At 47.0% G+C, this 23,408-nt stretch overlaps 1 protein-coding gene across 1 annotated transcript; it reads left to right on the top strand.

Annotated features, from left to right (window-relative positions):
- Positions 1–1,908: 1,908 nt before the first annotated feature.
- On the top strand, positions 1,909–21,681 carry polk (polymerase (DNA directed) kappa; the record flags this gene model as incomplete). The annotated part of the gene is made up of 14 exons (XM_080531353.1): positions 1,909–1,980; positions 10,794–10,946; positions 13,705–13,836; positions 14,073–14,229; positions 15,061–15,279; positions 15,541–15,665; positions 15,959–16,125; positions 16,691–16,723; positions 16,848–16,944; positions 18,699–18,870; positions 19,053–19,448; positions 19,599–20,423; positions 21,053–21,107; positions 21,600–21,681. Exons 1-14 carry the CDS (start codon positions 1,924–1,926, stop codon positions 21,679–21,681), a joined length of 2,670 nt encoding a protein of 889 aa, XP_080387479.1. The 5' UTR covers positions 1,909–1,923.
- Positions 21,682–23,408: the final 1,727 nt, after the last annotated feature.

Raw genomic sequence — 23,408 nt, 5'->3', positions numbered from 1 at the left:
TAGGACCTATCCATAGCTGTTGTCTATTTAAAGTAAGGAGGTCGTGTTTAGTTACTGTATATCAAATGAGGAATGTGTTAGCTAACCAGCTGTTGTCCACTGCTGTCAATGTATTTTTATAGAAGCCTCTCGTAAAGTTACCAGTTTAAACGACTGTCAACCTTTTTTGAGACAAGTGAAGAACGATGTAGGTACCAGAATGTAGCTAACTAGTCTCTTTTCTAGTAGATCCCTTTTCAACAAACATAGCTAGCTACATGTCAACTTTGAGGGTGGCCACTTGATATTCATTCTTTACTTATTGTAAGCAGTGTCAACAATTTGCATTAAGGAAATGCAGTCTAATCTACCTAATCTAGATACCCAACCTACCTAACTTTAATGGTTTTCTACGTTGTCTTGGCTTCTGTATTCAGTGCAGTCTTCAGTTGAAAAGATGGAGACCCGAGGGACCTCCACCTCCAACAGCGTTGGCTTCCTCTCCAGAATGGCCCTTAATGACAACAAGGCTGGTATGGAGGGCCTTGACAGGGACAAGATAAACAAGATCATCATGGAGGCTTCAAAGGTAACATGAAGAACATACCCCGTCAAAAAGCTGCCCTCGATGTCTAAGAAGTGTGTGCCACATACAAATACCGTAGTCATAGATGCAGCAAACTCACAAAGGGGCGGCTCTGGCACAGGAGGTAGAGCCGGCGTCTAAAGATCTTAAAATCGGCGGTTCGAACCCAGGCTGGCCACCTGTTGAGGTGTCCATGGGCAAGACAGTGAATCCCAAATTGCTCCCAATGAGTGGGCCGGCGTCATGCATGGTAGCTTGCCGTCAATGGTGTGTGAATGTGTATGTGAATGGGTGAATGAGAGGCCATTGTAAAGCGCTTTGGAATAAGTCAGTCCATTTACCATTTACAAAGCTATCCGAGAACTGAATCAATACCTTACCAGTGGAGACAGGGATTTAGAGTACTTACTTTTGGACTACGGTGATGTCTTGTACATGAATGCCTCTGCTACCTCTCTTCAACATCTGATCTGGATGCAGTTTACCATGGCGCGTTAAGGTTTATAACAGGCTGTAAACCCCTTATTCATCACTGTGTGCTATACTCTCTGGTTAACTGGTCATCTCTCTCTATCCGCCGAACCCTTCACTGGTATATTTTCATTTACAAATCCATCCTTGGTCTGCTCCCCTCCTACCTTTCTAACCACCTGTCACGCAAGCAATCCGTCTACGGCCTTCGCACACAGGACATCATCACATACTCCATCCCCTTGGTCCGGACCATAAAAGGCAAGAGGGCGTTCTCATTTGCAGCCCCTTCCTCTTGGAATTCTTTACAGCAGAGTCTGAAACTGTCTCATCTGATCCCTCTTTCCAGTTTCAAGCTCTTGCTGAGAGACATACAGTGCGAGTCTATAATTTGTTCTTGCAATTAAGTTGACCCTCCCTTTTGCCCATTACTGACCCCTCCCTGTCCCTAGCTCTTTAGCTGTCTAGTTTTAGGTTTTGTAGTTTTAGTTTAGTTTTAGATTATCTTAGACTGTTTTAGACTAGTTTTAGTTTTAGACTATGTAGTTTTAGTTTAGTTTTAGACTATGTAGGCCAGGTTTTGTATTGTATTTGTTTGTGGTGGATGTTGTATGCCTGTGAACAGGTCACACTTGAAAATGAGCCCTTGGGGCTCAATGTGTTTTTTACCTGTATAAATAAAGGTTAAAGAAAAAAGAAAAATTAAGGCCAAGTGTGTTTTCACTGTGATGATTCTGCCATGAATGGTGAAGTACATTCTGACATTTGTGTCCGATATGGCACGTCCATGGAATGGCTCAACCTGTGTTTCCCATGTTCTGCAGGGTTCCAGGTTCTATGAGAATGAGCTGAAGAAGGAGCAGCAGGTGAACCAGCGCATTGAAAGGATGATGCTGCAGAAAGCACAGATCACTGAGCAACAGCTGAGGAAAGCGCAAGCTCAGGTATAAATGGACACGCACGCACGCACGCGCGCACACATGCACACACACACACACACACACACACACACACACACTCACACGCACGCAGGCAGGCAGGCAGGCTCATTTACTGTATGTTTATTATTCGACCATTAGGCCTATGGAACACACACAGATTGTTTACCTTTCTTTCAACACAGTATTCTATCATTGTTATGAAGGCCCACAATTTAGAGCCAGTTAGTTTCCCCAAATCAGCCCTATTTTGCCCCTGTTATTTCCTTAATTATTTTCCATACTATTCATGTACGTTTTCATGAAGGTGTATGTATTGTTATTGTAATTGTATAAGTTCTGTCTTAGATTTGTTCAGTATTGTGCAAGCGCCAGATTAGTGGGCGTGGTTTTGATTGGCGTACGTGACTTGATGTATGTTCGGTTGGTATCTATAGCTACGGAGGTGGTCTGTGCGTTAGAGTGAAGATGAATGAGAAGTTACTCCTGTCAGTCACAAAGTCGACCAAGCATAGCTGAATTCAGCCTCGTCAAGGTGAACTCATTACTGTGTACTGTGTGATGCTGTCTAGGAGACCTGCCTTTAACATCGACTGTTAATAGTAAATCACTAGCTACCCGCATCACCGCGGGAGTTCGGAGTTTAGTGAGTTAACAGCGCTAGCCCAGTTTAGCTGTGTCACCGTTAGCCAGCCTTGCTAGCCGCCGGCTGCTAACGTTGGCGCATAGCGAGACCAAAGCCAAACAAAGCCGTCGCCTCCGAGGTGGATTGCGACCGACCGCTAACACCACCGGAGCTGACCGTGGACCACCGGACCTGAACCATTCACACCTCGTCGTTTACTACGAAGACGCCCCTTTCCCTTCAAATTGCAACGTCACTCCCCCCCCTTATCTGCTGCCTTCCTCGAATCACATACGAGCTCCAACCAGGCCTCAACGCGCTCATTTTCAGTCCGGGACTCTAAGCCTTTTCAGGCCAGGTACTGTGTGTGAGTGAGTGAGTGAGTGTGTGTGTGGCCGGCGGGGAGGGAGTATATTGGGATGTATATATAATTTGTATAAATAAATGTGTTTGTTTATATTTGATACATTGCTGTGTGTTTAGTTGTCTGTATTGTTTAGTTTAACAGCAAATCTAGTATTGGGTTTAAGTATTGTCTTATAGTGTGATTAACTGAGTTATAGCTTGTATTATAATATATGATATATATATAACTGTGATATGCTAGTCTAAAGGGTTGCTGGCGCCCCCTGCCTCTATCCTCCTACACTGCCGATTTAGCTCAGAGTTAGTTAGATAACCAGCCCTTCCTAAAATTCTACAGTCCTTTAGCTACTCCCTGGTTACAATTGGTCCTTCGAGCCGGATAGGTTGTGTAGTGATAGCATGGCTGAGCGCAGCCAACCAGACAAGACAGTTACCCCCCCTTCTCCGCCCCCTGAGCCAGAGCCACGACCACAGAGAGTCCCGCGGTTGCCTCAGAGGTTACAAGAGTATGAGCTTGAGCTCGAAAGCTCACTGAGTGGTAGTGAGGAGCGCACTCCACGGGATACAGTGGTCGGAGAGGCCGAGGTGTCCGCCGGCGCGCGGGTGGCTAGCACCGAGACAGCCATCAAAGAGCACCAGCCTGAGGATGAGATGGCAGAACAGCAGGGTTTTGCCGTAGAAACGGAAGAGCAGGAAGGAGAGGCCCGGTCTGACAGCGCCTGCGGGCGGAAGAGGGAGGGCCTCAGCCTTAACGATCTGCCTCCCAGTACGGCGCGCTCGAGACCTAGCTCCTGCCGTTCAGTGGCTTCCTCCCGGTCCAGGGTTTCCGTGGGCAGTTCTGCCTCTGGGGCGGATAGCATGCACTCCAGAGGGAGTAGTGCCGCGCTGTCAGAATGTATGCGCCAACAGGCCGAGATGGCGTTAGAGCGGGAACGCCTCCAGTTCGAGCGTGAACGCCTCCAGATGGAAGGAGCGGAACGTGCGGCGGAGAGACAGCGCCAGGAGGCGTTAGAGAGGGAACGCATCCAGTTCGAGCGCGAGCGCCTCCAGATGGAGGGGGCGGAACGCGCGGCGGAGAGGCAGCGCCAGGAGGCGCTAGAACGTGAACGCCTCCAGATGGAGCGCGACCGCCTCCAGATGGAGAGAGAGCAACTGCACGCGGAGAAGATGGAGGAAGTGATGCAGACCATGCGCGACGTGTGCATCAGCAGAGCTCCGTCGGCCCGTAGCTCCAGAGCATCATCCGCACGGCCCTCTCGAGTGCCATCTCCTGAACCCCCCGCCGATGGCTCCATGACCCCCGCCATGACTGTCCAACTACAGGCCCAGCTGACCACCTTGAAGGAAGAGGACCAGGGACCCGACCGCTACGCGGCCCAGAGGGAGCCAGCGTCGCTGCCCGGGAGGGGAGCCATTCCCCAAGAGCGTAGCACACCCCTAGGTCCTCCAGTGAACCAAAAGGCATGCAGGCCGGACACCCAGACAGTCACTCCAGCCCCGATCATCCACTACAGGATGTTTCCCCAGGTGGAGGGACCCAAGTTCCCCTTCTTCAAGGACGAGGACAGGAGCCAGTATGTGGAACTACGCATCTGCCTAGACACGCTCTTGGACGACTCCTGCTCAGAGTCCTACAAATATGCGATTCTCCTTCAGCATGTGAGGAACCCCAGAGCCCACAACATGGTTCTGGCCCATGCCTCCGCACCGACACCTTACACCAGAGCGCTCGCCGACTTGGATGCCCGCTACGGTCGTCCCTGGAACCACGCCCTTGCTGAACTGCAAGCCCTCGAACAGCAGGCCCCCATCAAGGATGAACGGATGACTTCGCGCTCCGCGTGCACACCTTGGTTGGAATGCTGAAGACGCAGGGCCCAGCTGGCGCCAGCGAGATCAACAGCACCTCCAACGTAGAGCGGCTGCTCCGCAAGATCCCACGCTTCCGGCAGGAGAGGTTCCGGCGACAGCAGCGCGTTCGTAACCCCGGGAAGTTGGGTCTGAGCATGGCTGCCTTCGCGGAGTTCCTACTGGAGGAAGTGCATGACACCAACGTAGACGCCATGGGTTACGCTGAGCCGAAGAAGGAGAGGGAGAAGGGAGACCGCTGGGACAGGCCGAGCTCGAACAGAGGACGCCCAGTAGGAGTGCTGCACACGGAGGAGGAGCCTCGGAGAGAGAGGAAAGCCCGACCTGAGGGAAAGGATTCCTCTCAACCCCCTCAAAAGGGACGGAGAGGTCCACCGCCATGTCCGTACTGCACCAGCGAGCACTGGTTCAATGAGTGCAGTGACTTCAACAACCTGAGTACCGAGGCCAAGCAGAGGTGGCTCGAGGAGAACAAGAGGTGCTGGAACTGTGGGCGCGACCATCTGGCTAAGAACTGCACCTTGAGGAGAAAGTGCAACCGCTGTGAGGAGGTCCACCTCAACATCCTACACGAGGTCTCCCTCGCCAGGTCCACGGAGGGCACCAGAAGCCCTAGGTCCGGTAGCGCACCGGAAGAGGAAACACCTGTCTACTACCTAGACCCAACCCAGAGCAGCGGCTCCAAGGTCCTACTGAAGGTGGTGAAGGTCCGACTTCACCACAACAACGCTGTGTACGACACGTACGCCGTTCTAGACGACGGGTCGGAACGGACCATCCTTCTCCAGGAGGCAGTGCGCCAGTTGGGGCTCCAAGGGACTGAGGAGAAGCTGACTCTGCGCACGATACGTCGCGACCTTAAAGAGGTCACCGGGGCGAGAATCAACTTCTCTATCTCCCCGGCGGGGCGGCCGTCGGACAGATATCGGCTTCAGAATGTCTTCACCGCAGACCAGCTAGCGCTCTCCCGCTACGACTACCCCCTAGAGAGATTACGCGCAAGATATTCCCACCTACGGCGAGTAGACCTACATCCGATAGAAGGAGCGGAGCCAACCCTTCTCATCGGCTCGGACAACGCTGCACTGATCGTGTCGCTCCGTCCTCCGCTGAGAGGACCACGAGGCTGCCCGATGGCTGTTAAGACTGCGCTTGGGTGGGCCCTCCAAGGCGCTACCGAGTGGAGAGATAGAGACGGGAGAGCTACGTCATCCCTCCATGTCCGAACCGAAGAAGTGCAGACCATCAACTGCCTTCACACCAGTGTGGACTCCATGAATGCGGCGCTACTAGACAACGTCCAGAAGCTGTGGACGCTAGACGTTGCGCCCTACAAGAATGAGAAGCTCTACGTACGGTCAAAGGAGGACGTCTACGCCATAGACCTCCTTAAAGCAAAGACAGTGCGTATCGAAGTCCAGGGCGTGAAGAGATACGTCACACCACTACTCCGAAGAGAACCCATGCCAGAGTTTCGAGTATCCCCTCGAACCGTCCTACAGTGTCTGACCAGCACTGAGAAGCGTATGAGGAAGGACGAGGTCCTTGCTGCTTCTTACAGAACGGAGATGAAGAAACTGACGGAGTCCGGTCTGGTGAAGAAGCTTGAGCCAGCCGAGGCGAACCAGAGTGCCGAGTCTTGGTACCTCCCGCACCACAATGTTCACCACAACGGGAAGAACCGAGTGGTCTTCAACTGTAGCTACCAGGTGGGGAAGCTCAACCTCAACCACTATCTTCTCCCTGGTCCAACCTTGACCCCAGCCCTCTTGGGAGTTCTGGTGCGATTCCGTCAGCAGCCGATCGCAGTCAGTGGTGACATTAAGCGAATGTTTCACCAGGTCAGGATGTTGGAGGAAGACAAGCCACTCATGAGGTTTCTCTGGAGAGAGGACCCGAGCGACCCCGACCCCTCTATCTACCAGTGGGAGGTGCTACCCTTCGGGACAACCTGCAGCCCCTGTTGCGCCACCTATGCGCTACAGACTCACGCCGCGCAGGAGACGGCACCTCCTGGAGTGTTTGACGCCGTCCATAAGAGCTTTTACGTGGACAACTGCCTCCACAGTTCGAAGACAGCCACGGAAGCCCGCCAGCTAGTCCAGGACCTGCGTGCTCCTCTCCAGGAGGGTGGATTTGAGATCTGCCAGTGGGCCAGCAACGACCCGCAAGTCATCAGAGACCTCCCGGAGGAGGCCACCTCGACCAGCAGCGAGGCTTGGGTCTCTCACTCACCAGATGATGCTCAGGAGATGACGCTCGGACTTATCTGGCAGTTCCAGACCGACACTCTACGCTATCGCAATAAGCCTGCCAAGCCCCAACGCGTCACGATGAGAACGATATACAGCACTCTAGCGAGCCAGTACGACCCACTGGGATATATCGCTCCCTTCACGACGATGGCCAAGGTGCTTGTCCGGGAGCTGTGGGCCCAAGAACGAGGATGGGACGATCCTCTGCCTCGTCACCTAGAAGAGAAGTGGAAGGCCTGGGAGCAGGAACTTCCCACTCTCCAGCACATCAAGCTGCAGCGGAGCTACTTCCCTCCCTCCACGGACCTAGAGAGGAGTGTCATCACGCTACATGTATTCTGCGACGCCTCGGAGATGGCGTACGGGTCCGTGGCATACGTCAGAGCGGCAGAGCTTGGAGGTGAAGTCCACGTCTCGTTTGTCCTGGCACGTTCCCGAGTGGCGCCGAAAAAGCAACAGTCCATCCCAAGACTGGAGCTGTGTGCTGCCCTGAACGGCGCGCAACTGGGAAGGTTCCTGCTCGACGAGCTCCAGCTACCTCTGATGAGCGTCACCATGTGGTCAGACTCAACTACCGTCCTCCAGTGGTTGAAGTCCAGCTCATGTCGGTATAAGGTGTTCGTGGGCACCCGAGTCGCAGAGATTCTGGAGTTGACTGAGGTGAACTGCTGGCGTTATGTAGACACCAAGAGGAACCCTGCTGACGTCATCACGAGAGGGGCAACTCTCCAGGATCTGGCTGAGCCCCACCTGTCTCACACGGGACCAGACTTCCTACAGGAGCGGGAGTCAGAGTGGCCAGCCACGCCGGCGTTAGCAGAAGACAGAGAGGACAAAGAGCTGCGTAAGACGTTGTTCTGCGGAGCCACCCAGGTCGTAGACCCTGAGACTACTCCGGGAGAGGAGTGTGAGACGCTCGAAGAGCTGCAGAAGAGGATGTTCTGCTCCAAGGCCGGTCTACCCCTAGATACTACGCTCAGCGCCGAAGATTACACCGCGGCGGAGCTCCTGGTGCTGCAGAGTGCCCAACAGGATGCCTTCTCCCGAGAGCTGGAGTGTCTCGAGAAAGGGAAGCCGATCCCCTCGGACAGTAGACTCCGCGGCTTAGCTCCAGAGCTCGACGGTGTTCTCATTCGCGTGGGTGGCAGACTGCGCCGCGCTCAAGATCTAGACCTAGACACGAAGCATCCCATCGTGCTTCCCACTAAGCATCAGGTCACCAGATTGGTCATCAAGCACCATGATGACAAAGTGCAGCACGCGGGTGGAGAGCGTGTCTTCGCGGAGGTACGACGGAGATTCTGGATACTCCATGGACGGGAGGCGGTACGGAGATATCAAAGGTCCTGCTCGGACTGCCAGAGGTGGCGAGCCACGCCGCCGCAGCCCATGATGTCCGATCTGCCCGAGGACCGGCTGCGACTGAGACAGGCTCCGTTCCACTCTACTGGGGTCGACTGTTTCGGGCCACTCCTAGTCCGAAACCGGCGAGCCTCCGAAAAGCGGTGGGGCATCATCTACACGTGCCTGACGACGAGAGCAATGCACCTTGAAGTTCTGCACCAGCTCACAAGCGACAGCTTCCTCATGTCCTTCAAGAGGTTCACCTCCAGGCGAGGGACCCCTAAGACCCTCCGGTCGGACAGAGGCACCAACTTCGTCGGTGGTGAGGCCGAGCTGAGGGCGAGCTACGCTGCGATGACTGAGGAGGCCCGTGACAGACTCGCCTCCCAGCAAGTGAAGTTTGAGTTCAACCCCCCAAATGCTCCACACTTCGGGGGAGCCTGGGAGCGGGAGATTCGCTCAGTAAAGAACGTCCTACGTACCATTCTCGGACAGAAGGTGCCTACCGATGAGGTGCTCGAGACTGTACTAGCAGAGATTGAGGGCATCTTGAACTCCCGGCCCCTAGGCTATACCTCCAGTGATGTAGCAGATCTGGATCCCATTACGCCCAACTTCGTGCTGATGGGGCGGCGAGACTCTGCACTGCCTCAGGTAGTCTACGACCCTGCAGAGCTCACCGGAAGAAGATGGTGGAGGCACAGCCAGGTGCTCGCGGACCAGTTTTGGAGGCAGTTCATACTGCACTACCTGCCGACCCTGCAAGTCAGGCAGAAGTGGACGAGGGAGAGAGACAACTTGTCCGAAGGTGCCGTGGTACTGGTGATCGACCAGTCCCTTCCACGCGCCGCCTGGCAGACAGGCAGAGTGACCAAGGTCCTGCCGGGTCCGGATGGAAGGGTGCGGACGGCCATCGTGGACGTTGGTGGTCGCACTTACACCCGACCTGTGGCACGCCTGATTGAGCTCCCTCAAATTACAAAGGACACTATCACCTCATACCTCACGCTGCTAGAGCAGCCTAGCCAGTGTGCCTTCCATAGTTAAATGAAACCGAGGGTTTCATGGGGCGGCTGTTATGAAGGCCCACAATTTAGAGCCAGTTAGTTTCCCCAAATCAGCCCTATTTTGCCCCTGTTATTTCCTTAATTATTTTCCATACTATTCATGTACGTTTTCATGAAGGTGTATGTATTGTTATTGTAATTGTATAAGTTCTGTCTTAGATTTGTTCAGTATTGTGCAAGCGCCAGATTAGTGGGCGTGGTTTTGATTGGCGTACGTGACTTGATGTATGTTCGGTTGGTATCTATAGCTACGGAGGTGGTCTGTGCGTTAGAGTGAAGATGAATGAGAAGTTACTCCTGTCAGTCACAAAGTCGACCAAGCATAGCTGAATTCAGCCTCGTCAAGGTGAACTCATTACTGTGTACTGTGTGATGCTGTCTAGGAGACCTGCCTTTAACATCGACTGTTAATAGTAAATCACTAGCTACCCGCATCACCGCGGGAGTTCGGAGTTTAGTGAGTTAACAGCGCTAGCCCAGTTTAGCTGTGTCACCGTTAGCCAGCCTTGCTAGCCGCCGGCTGCTAACGTTGGCGCATAGCGAGACCAAAGCCAAACAAAGCCGTCGCCTCCGAGGTGGATTGCGACCGACCGCTAACACCACCGGAGCTGACCGTGGACCACCGGACCTGAACCATTCACACCTCGTCGTTTACTACGAAGACGCCCCTTTCCCTTCAAATTGCAACGTCACTCCCCCCCCTTATCTGCTGCCTTCCTCGAATCACATACGAGCTCCAACCAGGCCTCAACGCGCTCATTTTCAGTCCGGGACTCTAAGCCTTTTCAGGCCAGGTACTGTGTGTGAGTGAGTGAGTGAGTGTGTGTGTGGCCGGCGGGGAGGGAGTATATTGGGATGTATATATAATTTGTATAAATAAATGTGTTTGTTTATATTTGATACATTGCTGTGTGTTTAGTTGTCTGTATTGTTTAGTTTAACAGCAAATCTAGTATTGGGTTTAAGTATTGTCTTATAGTGTGATTAACTGAGTTATAGCTTGTATTATAATATATGATATATATATAACTGTGATATGCTAGTCTAAAGGGTTGCTGGCGCCCCCTGCCTCTATCCTCCTACACTGCCGATTTAGCTCAGAGTTAGTTAGATAACCAGCCCTTCCTAAAATTCTACAGTCCTTTAGCTACTCCCTGGTTACAATCATGATCTATATTAAAACAGATAGTGTCGACATTGCATTTATGCTGCCATTTGTGTCCACTATTCTATACTATTTCCAGTACCATTGAATCGCTCCTGCCTTCTTTGCCTCTGAACCTGTGGCTGTAGGTGGAGAAGATGACCTCTGACCTAGAGATGAGCCGTGACCTGAGTCGTGTGATTGTGCACGTGGACATGGATGCCTTCTATGCTGCCGTGGAGACGAAGGACCAACCAGACTTGAAGGACAAACCCATGGCTGTGGGATCCATGAGTATGCTGGTGAGTATACAGGAGTATTACCTGCTTAAAAGAAGCTATATCAAGAGACATGTGAAATACAGTATGAATATGTATAAATATACAGTATGCTCAACGGTAGTCATTTATAATTTTACACTGATTGCATCAACTTTTATGATTCAGCTTCATTGTACATCATCATAACCTCAGTCCCCATTACTACTGCAAATAAACTCTTGCAAATGCAGGCAGGTATACCCCTGCCAGGTCATACCTTGTGTGTTAGATTCAAATTGTCTTTGAGAAAGACTAGGGAAAAGAGAATTCTACCTGAGCCTTCTTGACTTTCCATTTAGTTAATGTGAATGTTAGTTTCTCTCAACTTTAGCATAATAACCCTGCAAAAATTGTCATGCAAACAATGTTTGTTTGTGGCATATCTGTTATGTAACTTGGATTGCAGAGATGGGTGTTCGGCCTACGAGAACTCAGTCACGGTCACGGTAAACAGTTTTCGAAGTATTCTGCAGGTGTTAAGGTCAGGGCTACCGCTACTTACACACGCATCATTGTTAGACCACCGTTAGTGCTAGCGGTATCTATTTAACACCATTAGTGCTAGCGCTATCCCCCCCCTAAGGTTAGCCGCCCCAAAAAAATGTGTCACCTTTTTGGGCCATCAGCAGTTTGCACCCCTGTGCTTCTATTGCTGTTTTCAAGTTGAATGCTTACCTAGATATTTTTTCTGGTATGTGTTGTAATTGGCCGTTCACATGAGAAGCAACAATGTAAGGTACGGCGCCGCATGCTCCCAGAATTAAATTAATTTGAAGTCTGGAAGACACGTGCGTTACGTCAACCTTCTGCAGCACACAGAACACCATGCCTCTTGTGATTTGGTGATTTGGAAAGGGCAGCTGTGGCTCCATTGAACATAATGGTCTTGTCTGACACAAAGCCGTTCTTGCTCTTGTCATGTGAATGCCCTTCAAGGCACAGCAGCAATGGAAAGAGAGAAATGCTGAAGACTGTGTGATGCTCGCTGGAATAGGGTCGTACCTGAGGAAGATTGAAACCTGTTGTGCCATTTGTTTGCTACTGGACTTATAATGAAAATAATAGCTTTCATTTATGGCGCTTTTTATTGCTCAATGAATCCCAGCTAAAATCTAATTAAGAAAACATATTTTCAAGTGCTAGGAATTAGGAAACAATAAGATAACATAGGACAAGTTCCCTTTTCAGACTTCCAAAGTAGGCCTACCTATACTTGTGTAAAGACTGCTTTATCACCACCTTCCTTTGTCTGTTTTTATAATTGATTACCGTAATACCCCAATTACACTACTGCCAGACTGAGCTCTGTTGTTGTGTTATAGACTCAATTTAAAATTGATTAAATAAATAAATCCACACACAATACTGACAAAGTGAAAACAAGTTTTAAATGTATTAAAATTGAAACACAGTGCATGTGCATAAGTCTTCACATCCTTTGCTATGACACTCTTATGTCATCAACAAATCACTCAATAAGTTGAATTGAGTCCATCTTAATGCAGGGATGGGCCTAATCGTTAATGTAATTTTGAAATCAATATCTTTGTTTTTATAGGCTCTCTGATTTGCATAGGAATCAATTACACACTGTGTGGATCAGGTTGTCTTTATAAATTAAGCAAATGGAGAGGAACAAAACTGCTCAGGAATGCAACCCGAGGAACTTTTTTTTACTCAGTCACTCTACAAAACTGTTATATATCCAAGTGGCCAAAAAGAATCCCTTCCTGGAAAAATAATCTATCTCATATCCATAATTGTGTTTGCAACCAATAATTCAAGTGATACAGCAAAGAAAGTGGCTGAGAATGTGTTTATTTGGTTTTACTACATGTTTAACCTAAATGTTGTGCAAATCGAGCACTTGCAATGCAGTTTCTGCTCGTGTGAAGAATAGTGGCAGCTGCATCAAGTTTTGGGTATATTTGTCACTGGCAGGGACTGAGGAGTTTCTCAGGATCAAGAGAAAAAAAAAAAATGTACTGTGTTGGTAGTGACATCCTAATCTACACAGTGTAATTGATTCCTATGCAAATTAGAGACCCTATAAAAACAAATATATTGATTCCAAAATTACACAAACTATTATCCTTGCATTAAGATGAACTTCAATGAAATGTTTATTTATTTAATCAATTTTAAATTGAGTCTATAACACAACAAAATGTGGAAAAAGTGAAGGGGTGTGTTGACTTTCGATAGCCACTGTAGCACTAAAAGGACAATGTGAAAGAAAGATATCCGAGCCAGCACATGTGAAAGAAAGATATCCGAGCCAGCACATGTGAAAGAAAGATATCCGAGCCAGATATCCACTGAGCCTCAGTAAACACAAATCAGTATACTCTCATTCTTAGTCCAGTACACATCTGGTGATCTCTCTCACACTCAGTTCATATGCATTCTGACTCACGTACAGTATGAACTGGTAGATTTGGCAGTCAGATTTGAAAGCAGCCTTTTTGAAATACACACATTGTCGATTTTTTGTCTCAAAGGGTACTATATCCCTGCATGGAAAATGCTTGGAAAATGATATGCTTACCAGTTTGATGTTATTTGTTTTAGGCATTATGATGCCTTTTGTGAGTTATCAGTAATTGATGCATTATAACACCATGGTAACTAATTATAATTGATGGTATGAATAACTGACCCAAATGTATATACGAATTTAGACAATGCCCTTTTTGTACAGTATAAGAGACTCCTGATCTGTTTTGTCCTTTCTTTTAAGTCAACATCCAACTACCATGCCAGGAAGTTTGGGGTTAGAGCCGCCATGCCTGGCTTCATCGCAAAGAAACTTTGCCCAAACTTGGTCATCGTCCCAACCAACTTTGACAAATACAAAGCAGTGAGCACTGAAGTGAGGATCTTGCAAATAAATACAGTCACACACAAACACACAATGAGTGTAATCATGTGGAAAACAGACACTGACTAGACACACACACACACACACACACACACACACACACGCACACACACACACACACACACACACACACACACACACACACATATACACAGTCGTTTCAATTTGTAATCGTGATACCCCTCAAACTGGCAGAATTATCATGAATGATCCCATGCTTCTGCAAGGTAAGAGAAATATTTGCGGACTACGACCCTCACTTCCTGCCTATGAGTCTGGACGAGGCATACCTGGACATCAGTGAACATCTGGAGCAGAGGAGGAGCTGGCCAGAGTCCATGCGTACCCACCCACTCCACACTAACACCATGGGAACAGGAACAGGTACTGTATAATAATGATAATAATAACTTTTATTTGTATAGCACTTTTCGTTGCAGCTCAAAGTGCTTTATATATATATATATTCATAAACTCCTCAAAAAAGGTTCGGAAACATTATTTCGGTCGATTATTCCTCCTCTTTAATAATACCAATTGGTATTGTATTTTATATTGTTGGAAATATAAGTCTATATAAGTCTAATGTATTATTATTATTAGTATTATTATGTTCTGCCTGACAGAGAGTGAGAAAGAAAGGATTAGAACTATCACAGTTTTTTCTATTTGCTACCCTTCAAGCATAACAAGTGACAAGGAGAGCATATAAGATAAGATTCATGCACATCTGTTAAACAGTCTGTTTGAACCGACGCCGTCCAAAAGGCGTAGCCTGTTCCGGAGCCTCAAGGCCAAAACTCAGAGGCTAGCCAACAGCTACTTCCCCCAGACAATCAGGCTCATGAACAAGCCTACTGTGTAGACAACTGACTATCATTCACAAGCACATGCATACAGATTACATAAGCTTAACCTTGCCTAAGCTCACAGTCACTTTATTACTGTCTCTTATGTCCTGTACTATTGGCACTTTTTATTGAATTATGCCTAGTGCCTGCAAACTGCAAGATACTGCTAATTGTAAATAATCTTATTTGTCACTTATGTCCGGTACTATTGGCACTTTTTTATTGTCTTGAATCACACCACCATCACACCCTGATCCTCCCTCTCTCTCTCTCTCTCTCTCTCTCTCTCTCTCTCTCTCTCTCTCTCTCTCTCTCTCTCTCTCTCTCTCTCTCTCTCTCTCTCTCTCTCTCTCTCCCTCTCTAGGTGAGGAAGGGCATGGTGAGACGGTGGTGGAGGAGGAGGAGGGTTTTTCCCCAGTCCTGTTTGAGGACAGCCCTAGCTCGTCACCCGTTCTGCCACAGGCTAGTGGGACTGGTGGTGGGGACGTGGCGACAGCGATGGTGTTTGGGACCTGTGCTGAGGAGGCGGTGAGAGAGATGCGTTTCCGCATCGAGCAGAGGACCTCACTTACTGCCAGCGCAGGTGAGTGAGAGTGGGAGATGCTTCGGGGTGGTTCTCTATAGGTTCCAAGTTCATACAACGTTATCCTGATAACCTATTGGTGATCAGCTCATTATGATCGCTTCGAAAAACCTCCATGAAAATCACCTGTCTGTCTAGCTAGTTGTGGCAATTACCTCAGGAATGATTCGTGTGTTATTCTCCCAGTTGATTAGTTTCTCTAGCATGAGAAGCCTGTGAGTCACTGTTATCACCATTGGTTTATATTTATCTCTGTCGTAGGCATCGCCCCCAACATGATGATAGCCAAGGTGTGTAGTGATAAGAACAAGCCAAACGGCCAGTACAAACTCCTCTCTGACACACAGGCAGTCATGGACTTCATACAGGACCTGCCTGTTCGCAAGGTACAATACTGTATGTGAGCCCACTAAGGTCAATTCAATTCAGGGGGTGATTTAAAATCAAACAATTTTAAAAACATTGCAATTAAAAAAATAATAATAATCTGATTGTTTAGAAATTGTTTAAGATACATTACTTAGATTTGGTATTATTGACTTGGAATTTCAGTTGACCTGAATTGACTGAATTGAAATTGAGTTGACCTCAACCCTGTTCTTGAAACAAGAACTATACAGCTCCATCAGTAATCTACAAATTAAGATGTTCCTCTAAGGTGGCTCTGTTGGTCCTGTAGGTTTCAGGCATAGGGAAGGTGACAGAGAAGATGCTGGGTGCACTGGGCATCACCAGCTGTGCCCACCTCGGCCAGCAGATGGCACTAGTGTCCTTGCTGTTTTCTGAGTCGTCCTGGCATCATTTCCTGCAGATCTCCCTGGGTTTGGGTTCCACGCACATCGAAAGGTGAACGGCCGCTGTATATGTGAATGAAATTAAATATTGTTATCACAACAACTATAAACAATGCAGTATAACTTTAACCCTAACCCTAACCCATTTTAGAAATATACACCTTATCTGTCTTGGCACCTGGTCCAAGCATAGATTTCTGCTTATAATATATGCCATTTAGCTGACCCTTTTATCCAAAGCGACTTACATTGCAGTGAGTGCATACATTTTTCAGTATATATGGCCCCAGCAGGAATCGAACCCACAACCTAAGCGTTGTTAGCACCATGCTCTACCAACTGAGCCACAGAGGAGTACAGAGGGTTATGATGACTGATGTATAGAATATTCACTTACTTTAGACAAATGTACTTATTGTAAGTCGCTTTGGATAAATGTAAATGGGAAAAAATAGACACACTGAACATTGTATTAATCACAGCGAAATACAACTGTAGGGGGACAACTGTACGACAAAGAAGATAGTATCACTCACTCTATAAATCAGCACACTGACTATAATCAAACTTGACATTTCTACTCACAGTCTTTTCTTTTTTGTATTTCATGATTCCAGGGATGGAGAGAGAAAAAGCCTGAGCATTGAAAGGTAGAGGATCTTTTTAGTTTTTGTGGCAGAATAACTTGTGCTAGACTTGTCTATGATGGCATGTCTACATGTCACATGTCTAATGGTACTGTCAATAATTCTCTCTCTCTCCCTTCCTGGACAGGACGTTTGGGGAGATGAGTGCTGTAGAGGAACAGTTGTCTCTGTGCAAGGAACTGTGCCAAGACCTGGCTAAGGACCTTAAGAAGGAGGGTCTGAAGGTACACACACACACACACACACACACACACACACACACACACACACACACACACACACACATATATATATATATATATATATATATATATATATATATATATACCGGTATACAGTACTGCTTGAAAGTATGTGGACCCCTTGTACAATTATAGATTATTTTAGTTTTTACCATGAAATCTTTATTTAGTCAGATAAAAAGTCTTTTTTTATCTGACATAACAGGTTTATATTTACCAATTCCATATATTGGCTTAGAGGGAATCACGCGTGTAGTAGGAAAACTAAATTATAAAGAAATTAGTGCAGGTGCAAAAATAAGTGAACCCCAGGTTGCCTTGGTTAAATCAAGTAGGTAAGTAGAATCAGGAGGGTAAATAATTGGGTACCAAATGAACCAGTTGAAGGAAAGATCTTTAGGAAAGAGTTCAGTTGGGACTCTGATAAATAGAGATAAGAAATCTGGTCAGTTTTGTGTTATCCATATAGGTGAATGCAAAACACATCATGCAGAGAGGAAAGGAGATCTCAGAGGACATTAGGAAGAGGTTAGTGAGAGCACATCAGTCTGCGGAAGGCTCCATTAGTCCACTGTGAGGGAAATCATTTACAAATGGAGAACATTTAACATGACAGCAACTCGGTCTAGAAATGGACACCCTTCCAAAATATCCCCAAGAGCCACAAGAAATATAACAAATCAAACACAATATTTTGAGATTTGCATTCCTTGCTGCATCTCAGGTAACTGTGGATGCTTCAACAACAAGAAGAACACTGAATCAAAATGGCATTCGTGGGAGGGTTGCTAGGAAGAAGCCTCTGCTTTAAAAAAAAAAAAAAAAAAAAACTGTCCTTCTTAACTTTGCCGGAGACCATCTGGACATGCCTGAAGGTTTCTGGAAGTCCATTCTCTGGACAGATGAGCCCCAAATATACCTTCAATTTTTTGGGGGGTCAAATCCACTATGTGTGGCGAAAACCCAATGTGTTGTATGTACATGTGTACACCAACCACGCAGGGTTTTGTATTAGGACCATAGTTAGTATTCAGCTCCATTCTGAACAGGCTGACTTGGTCTTGCTCTCTGGCGCATAGAGATTGCCTCAGACTCCTCGTCTCTCTAGGGGGAAAAAGAAGCAGGAATTTCAGCAGAAAGAGTATTATGACAGAAAGGGCATTGAGAGGGTTGTTTTGAGTTCTAAAATACATTTATATATTTTAAGTTAAACACCAGTCTTGGCTTCCAGAATCAACCCGTTTCCAGCGAGCATCTCAATACTATTATTACACCTGAGCACCAGTTTCCTTCCTTGTTGATAGAGGTACCTATCATGGAGGCCATCACCCCCCTGCCTGAGTCTTGATGTGGGTTTGATAGCCAGAGGAAATAGAGAGTGATTAAGGAGACTGCCTGGGGCTGCTATTACCATCAGATGTGTCTCTTGACTTGGAGATGATCACATTACCAGGAAAACACTTATTATACCCTTTATTGCTACTTGTAACCTGTCAAATCAATAACTGAAATGGGTCTTACAACTATACTCTGGTCGTACTATGGTTGATGACCTCTGTCCATAGTTGGTAGTATGTGTTCCATAGATGGGAATGTAATATATGATATTTATATTAGAATTAGCATGATTTATTTATTATAAATTTGTCATCAAATCTGTTATGTCCTCCCCCAGTTTCACATGTTGCATCAATTGTACTTCATCTTGACCATGTTATTTTTCTGTGTTTTGCCAGGGTAAAACAGTGACTTTGAAGCTGAAGAATGTGAATTTTAAGTTGAAATCCAGAGCCATGACGCTGCCTTGTGCCATTGCTACGGAAGAAGAGATCTTTGCCGTCGCTAAGGACCTGCTGAAGACTGAGGTGGACAACGTCAGCCCCCAGCCTCTGAGACTGAGGCTCATGGGTAATCTTACACTCTCCTCTCCTTGAATTTCAGAGTTGTTAGTAAAATCACTTGATTGCACCTGTGACATTGTTTTCTATGATATATACAGTATATACAGGCACATGAGTTATGTTTTGCATATGACATGGAATCAGCCTTTGGTACTAGACTTTCACCATGGATATTTGTATGTCTTGCAGGTGTTCGAATCTCCACTTTCGTCAATTCGGACGACAAGAAACCCCTGCAGAAAAGCATTGTGGGATTCCTCGGCGGCCCCTCACACCAAGATCCATCCCAAAAGTATGGGAAAGAGCCCTCCCTGCAGCCCCCAATCCAGAATCAAACCCACCCCTCTAGCTGTGCATATCCCCCACTGGTACATGAGACTCAGGAACCCCAGAGGCAGCCGGGGGATTCGCTTCCGTGGTTGCCCAGCCGGAGTGGGGTGGAGTTGGGGAGGAGCGGGCAAGAGCAGCAGTCCTTCTTCCAGAAAGCCCACACACAGAGGCTCCGACTCCAGGCCAAGAATGGGGACACATCAAGCGATAGTGCTGGAGATGAGGAAGATCCATTGGCCATCATCCCCTCCATAGGTACACAACTGTGGGACTCGTCCGACAAGACACACAACAACCTTACGAGCTTACTTACGTATTCTGACAAAACAGCTACTACTGTAAGCCAATCAGTAGTCTCCATAGAGGCCCATACATCCTTAAACGCATCAGCCCACTGTTCCACAGACAAAGAATTACGGTCACAGAGCCTCATCTGCCCTGTGTGCTTCCAAGAGGTTAAGACCACATACCTGAATGTCTTCAACAGACACATCGACCAGTGCCTCAGTGGGGTCTCTACTATGGAAGGAAACAGACAGACAGATGCTGACACTAAGCCACATGCAGGCATGCAACTAGAGAGAGGCCACAGTGTTTGGGAGGAGGAGGTGTGGAGAGAGAGGGAGGAGTGTGAGGAGAGATTGAAGGATGAGGGAAAAAATATGGTTGATGGGGAGAAGAGAAAGAGAAGGAGGGAGTGTGTGGTTATTCAAGAGGATGGCGGTTTACTCCGTAGACTGACAGACTCCAATCTGGACGTAGACCAGTCAGAGACCACTACAGGACCAAGTCTATGTGAAACCAGCTCCACCAACATCTCCACACAGAACTCTATGGTTCGGAACCCTGTTCTCCTTGACACTACTCTGGACAAAGGTGTATTTGTGGCAAACCGACGAGACCCTCACCCAGACAGGAACAACCTGAAGGAACACGAGGTTCCGGAAGATTCTTCTAAGGGTGTTTATCATGTTTGGGTGATTGACGATGACGATGACGATGACATCACGATGACATCACTCCAGCCTAAGTCACATGACCATGAGCCCAGAGGGCCTGTACTGACCTGCCCGGTGTGTCAGGAGACCCAGGACACTGATGACCTCACCCTCTTCAACCAACACGTCGACCTCTGTCTGAACCGGGAAGTGTTGCATAAGCTTGGAGGAGGACGGGCAGTTGGGGGCAGTACCACTCTATTCACTGGCACTGCCCACAGTAGGGAAAAAGGTCAGTATTGATTGTAACTGTGTCTTGATTGTTCAGGAGTTTGGGATTTTCCCTTGCTGATCAGGAATACCATATCTTGCAACTCTGTCTTCAATCTTCTTATCTGATGTTTTTTATTGTGGTATCTCCACCAATCACATTCCTGATGTTTTGCGTGGGTCTATACGTCATCTGTGCCTAAATATACCAACGACACAATCCAGGTGATTGTAAGTTGAGTATCTTGGCCAAAGAAGAGGACAACTCTGAGGCCAGTACCTATAGCCGTGTGTCTCAGTGGCAATAGTATTGTGTGGGGCGATGTGTATCGATTCACTTTGTGAAAAGACATCTCATTTCACCATGTGGGGCCTTCCTCCTCCCTTCTCTCTGCAATTGCTAAATCACTATCTCTCTCCCATTCAATCTTGACAATGGAAGGTCGGACTGTCTTCCCTAGTTTTCTCTTAACAATCCTTGCCTTCGAGATTGCTCTCTTTTAAATCCCCTGAAAAGAACACAAATGGCTAAATCGCTGTCTGTGCTAGATGGTTGTCACCCTTTTTTTTGTGGGTCAAGGGGGGTGTAAGAGGTGGATGGAGTTTTTTAAATGTTATTTCCTGTTACTGAAATGTCATTTCTATCAACAGAGAGAGACCGACCTCTGCCTAGTGCTGGGACTGCAAACAAAGGCAAGAGCAAAAGGTGAGACCAGCATCCTGTCTCATATCCCTGTGATTATAGAGAGAAGAACTGCCGTCTCTCTGCTAGGGGATATGAGAGGGAGAGAGAAAGAGGGAGGGAGAGAGAGAGATAGAGAGAGAGGGGGGGGGGTGGGCGGGGGGATGTAGGAAGACAAAGAGGGGGGGTATTGATTAGAGAAGAGTCTTCTATGGTCAGTGAGGCCTTGGCAGCTTTCAATTGATCAATTATAGTTGCCTAGGACAACATACTTAATTACACAATAATTCATTGTTGCAAATAACAAAATTGACTAGAAATTGTGTTTAGTTTATTTACGTATTTCCATATATACAGTGGAAGAAGAAAAACTGGGGCACATGGAATTGTGTTGTGTCTGCTATTCCAGTGAGAGAAACACTATAAAACGATTTTGTGTTAAAGAAAGTGTACTTAATGGATAGTTTTAAAAAGTGTTCTGTGTGTTTTGTGTGTTTGTTTTCAAATTGTTTCCAGGCGAGGTTCTTCCCCTCCTCCCCCTTCTAAGAAGGCTAAAGCCTTGGGCTCCTGCAACACCATAGACAAGTTCTTCAGGTGACATCATCAATCCCCGAGAAAAAGCTAATTCTCCTGGAAATCCTAACCTAATGCAATAGAGGCACAAATGCCCAAACTGACTAGGGGCAAAACAAGTGCCTGAAGACCTGCCCTCCTGTTTTCATGGAGGATATTAGGACTGATTGTCAGCTGTAGCTCAGGTGAATGGAGTGGTTACTCTTTTTCCCTAACTGGGGTACAGTATATGTGCAGTATACACATTCCCTATGTTGCAGATGCTGCAGATGTACATGTGTAGAGTTGACTTTACTCCCTAGTCTACTGGACAGACACCGGTTCTACGCAGTCAATTTCTATCTGAACATTGTGTAACATTCCACCTTCCTAAACCTGAACAAGCCTTCAAGTATTGAAGGTATGCTGTATCTCCCCTACCACTGCTGAATCCATTACTCAAGCATTGAACATGCACTTTCCCAGGGAAGTATATATAATAATAATAATAATAATAATAATAAAATTAATAATAATAATAGATTTATTTAAAAGTGCCTTTCTCAAACTCAAGGACACTGTACAGAAAAAAGAAGAGAAGCAGGACAAGAAACAACAAACAAAAGGCAGCCATGGGGGGACAATGTCAGTCAGGAGGACCCATGCCATGCTGCACGAAGGCGAGTCCGAACAGATGTGTCTTGAGTCTGGTCTTGAATGGGTTGTGAGTATCCAAGCATCGGATGGCTGAGGGAAGGGAGTTCCACAGCTTGGGTGCAGCGACAGAGAAGGCACGGTCACCAAGTGTGCGGCGACGCCTAGTGTGGGGTATGATGAGGAGAACAGCATCGGAGGATCGGAGACCACGTGCAGGGGTGTAGAGTTGGAGTAGATCAGTGAGGTAGGCAGGGGCCAGGCCACGGAGTGCCTTAAATATGAGGTGGAGGATCTTGAAGGAGATTCTGTGTTTTTTATGGGAAGCCAATGAAGTTGCAGAATTATGTTTTTTAATGTCGTTATTGTTATATTTGAGTCATTGTGACATTAATATATGCTTTTTGTGTCATTGAATTGCAGTATATTCTGAGTATTTGTGTTGTAATTATTACATGATTAAGCCATGATGAAGGACCCAAGTTATACAGTATATGGAGGATATGTTGTTTGTCTTACCATGTGTGCCATCCAGGGGAGGCTGGTGGAGGTAGAAATTGGAGGACAAGCTTACTGTATGTATGTATGTATACATGGAATGGAATGTATTGTGTTTGTTACCATTTCTCATTTCATTCATTAAATGAGCCTGTTCTCCGCTTTCTACCTCCACCAGCCTCCACTGGTGCCATCATAGCAGCCGATGATACAGCCAGTGCTTTACTTGCTATGTTTTGTGTGTTATGCATGTGTATTTATTGATAGTGATTTAAGAGAAGGCTCTTGATAGTGGAATGTATGTTTCACATCATATACATAAAGTATGCTGCAAATGAGGATAAATGTGTGTACTTACTAAACCATTTTAAAATAATTTTTAATGGTACCACCATGTTGCAAAACTGAAAGATTAAATGAAAGAGTCATACATTTTTCTCCTTTGTAACGCCTCTGTGAACAGTGACATGTAGCCTAACAGTAATGTGTTTTCTGTCCATAATTATATTTTTAATGGCACTGTAAAATGGATTCTAAACCACATAGATGTTCCTATAATAGCCTTTTAAACAAACATTAGTAATCCAGTGTTCAAATATGAATGGCAGGATAGTGAATATA

Source organism: Nansenia antarctica (genome assembly GCF_963989245.1).
Source record: "Nansenia antarctica genome assembly, chromosome: 5".
Taxonomy (NCBI): domain Eukaryota; kingdom Metazoa; phylum Chordata; class Actinopteri; order Argentiniformes; family Microstomatidae; genus Nansenia; species Nansenia antarctica.
The sequence above is the reverse complement of the archived record's forward strand: the minus strand, read 5'-3'. Positions and strand labels throughout refer to the sequence as shown.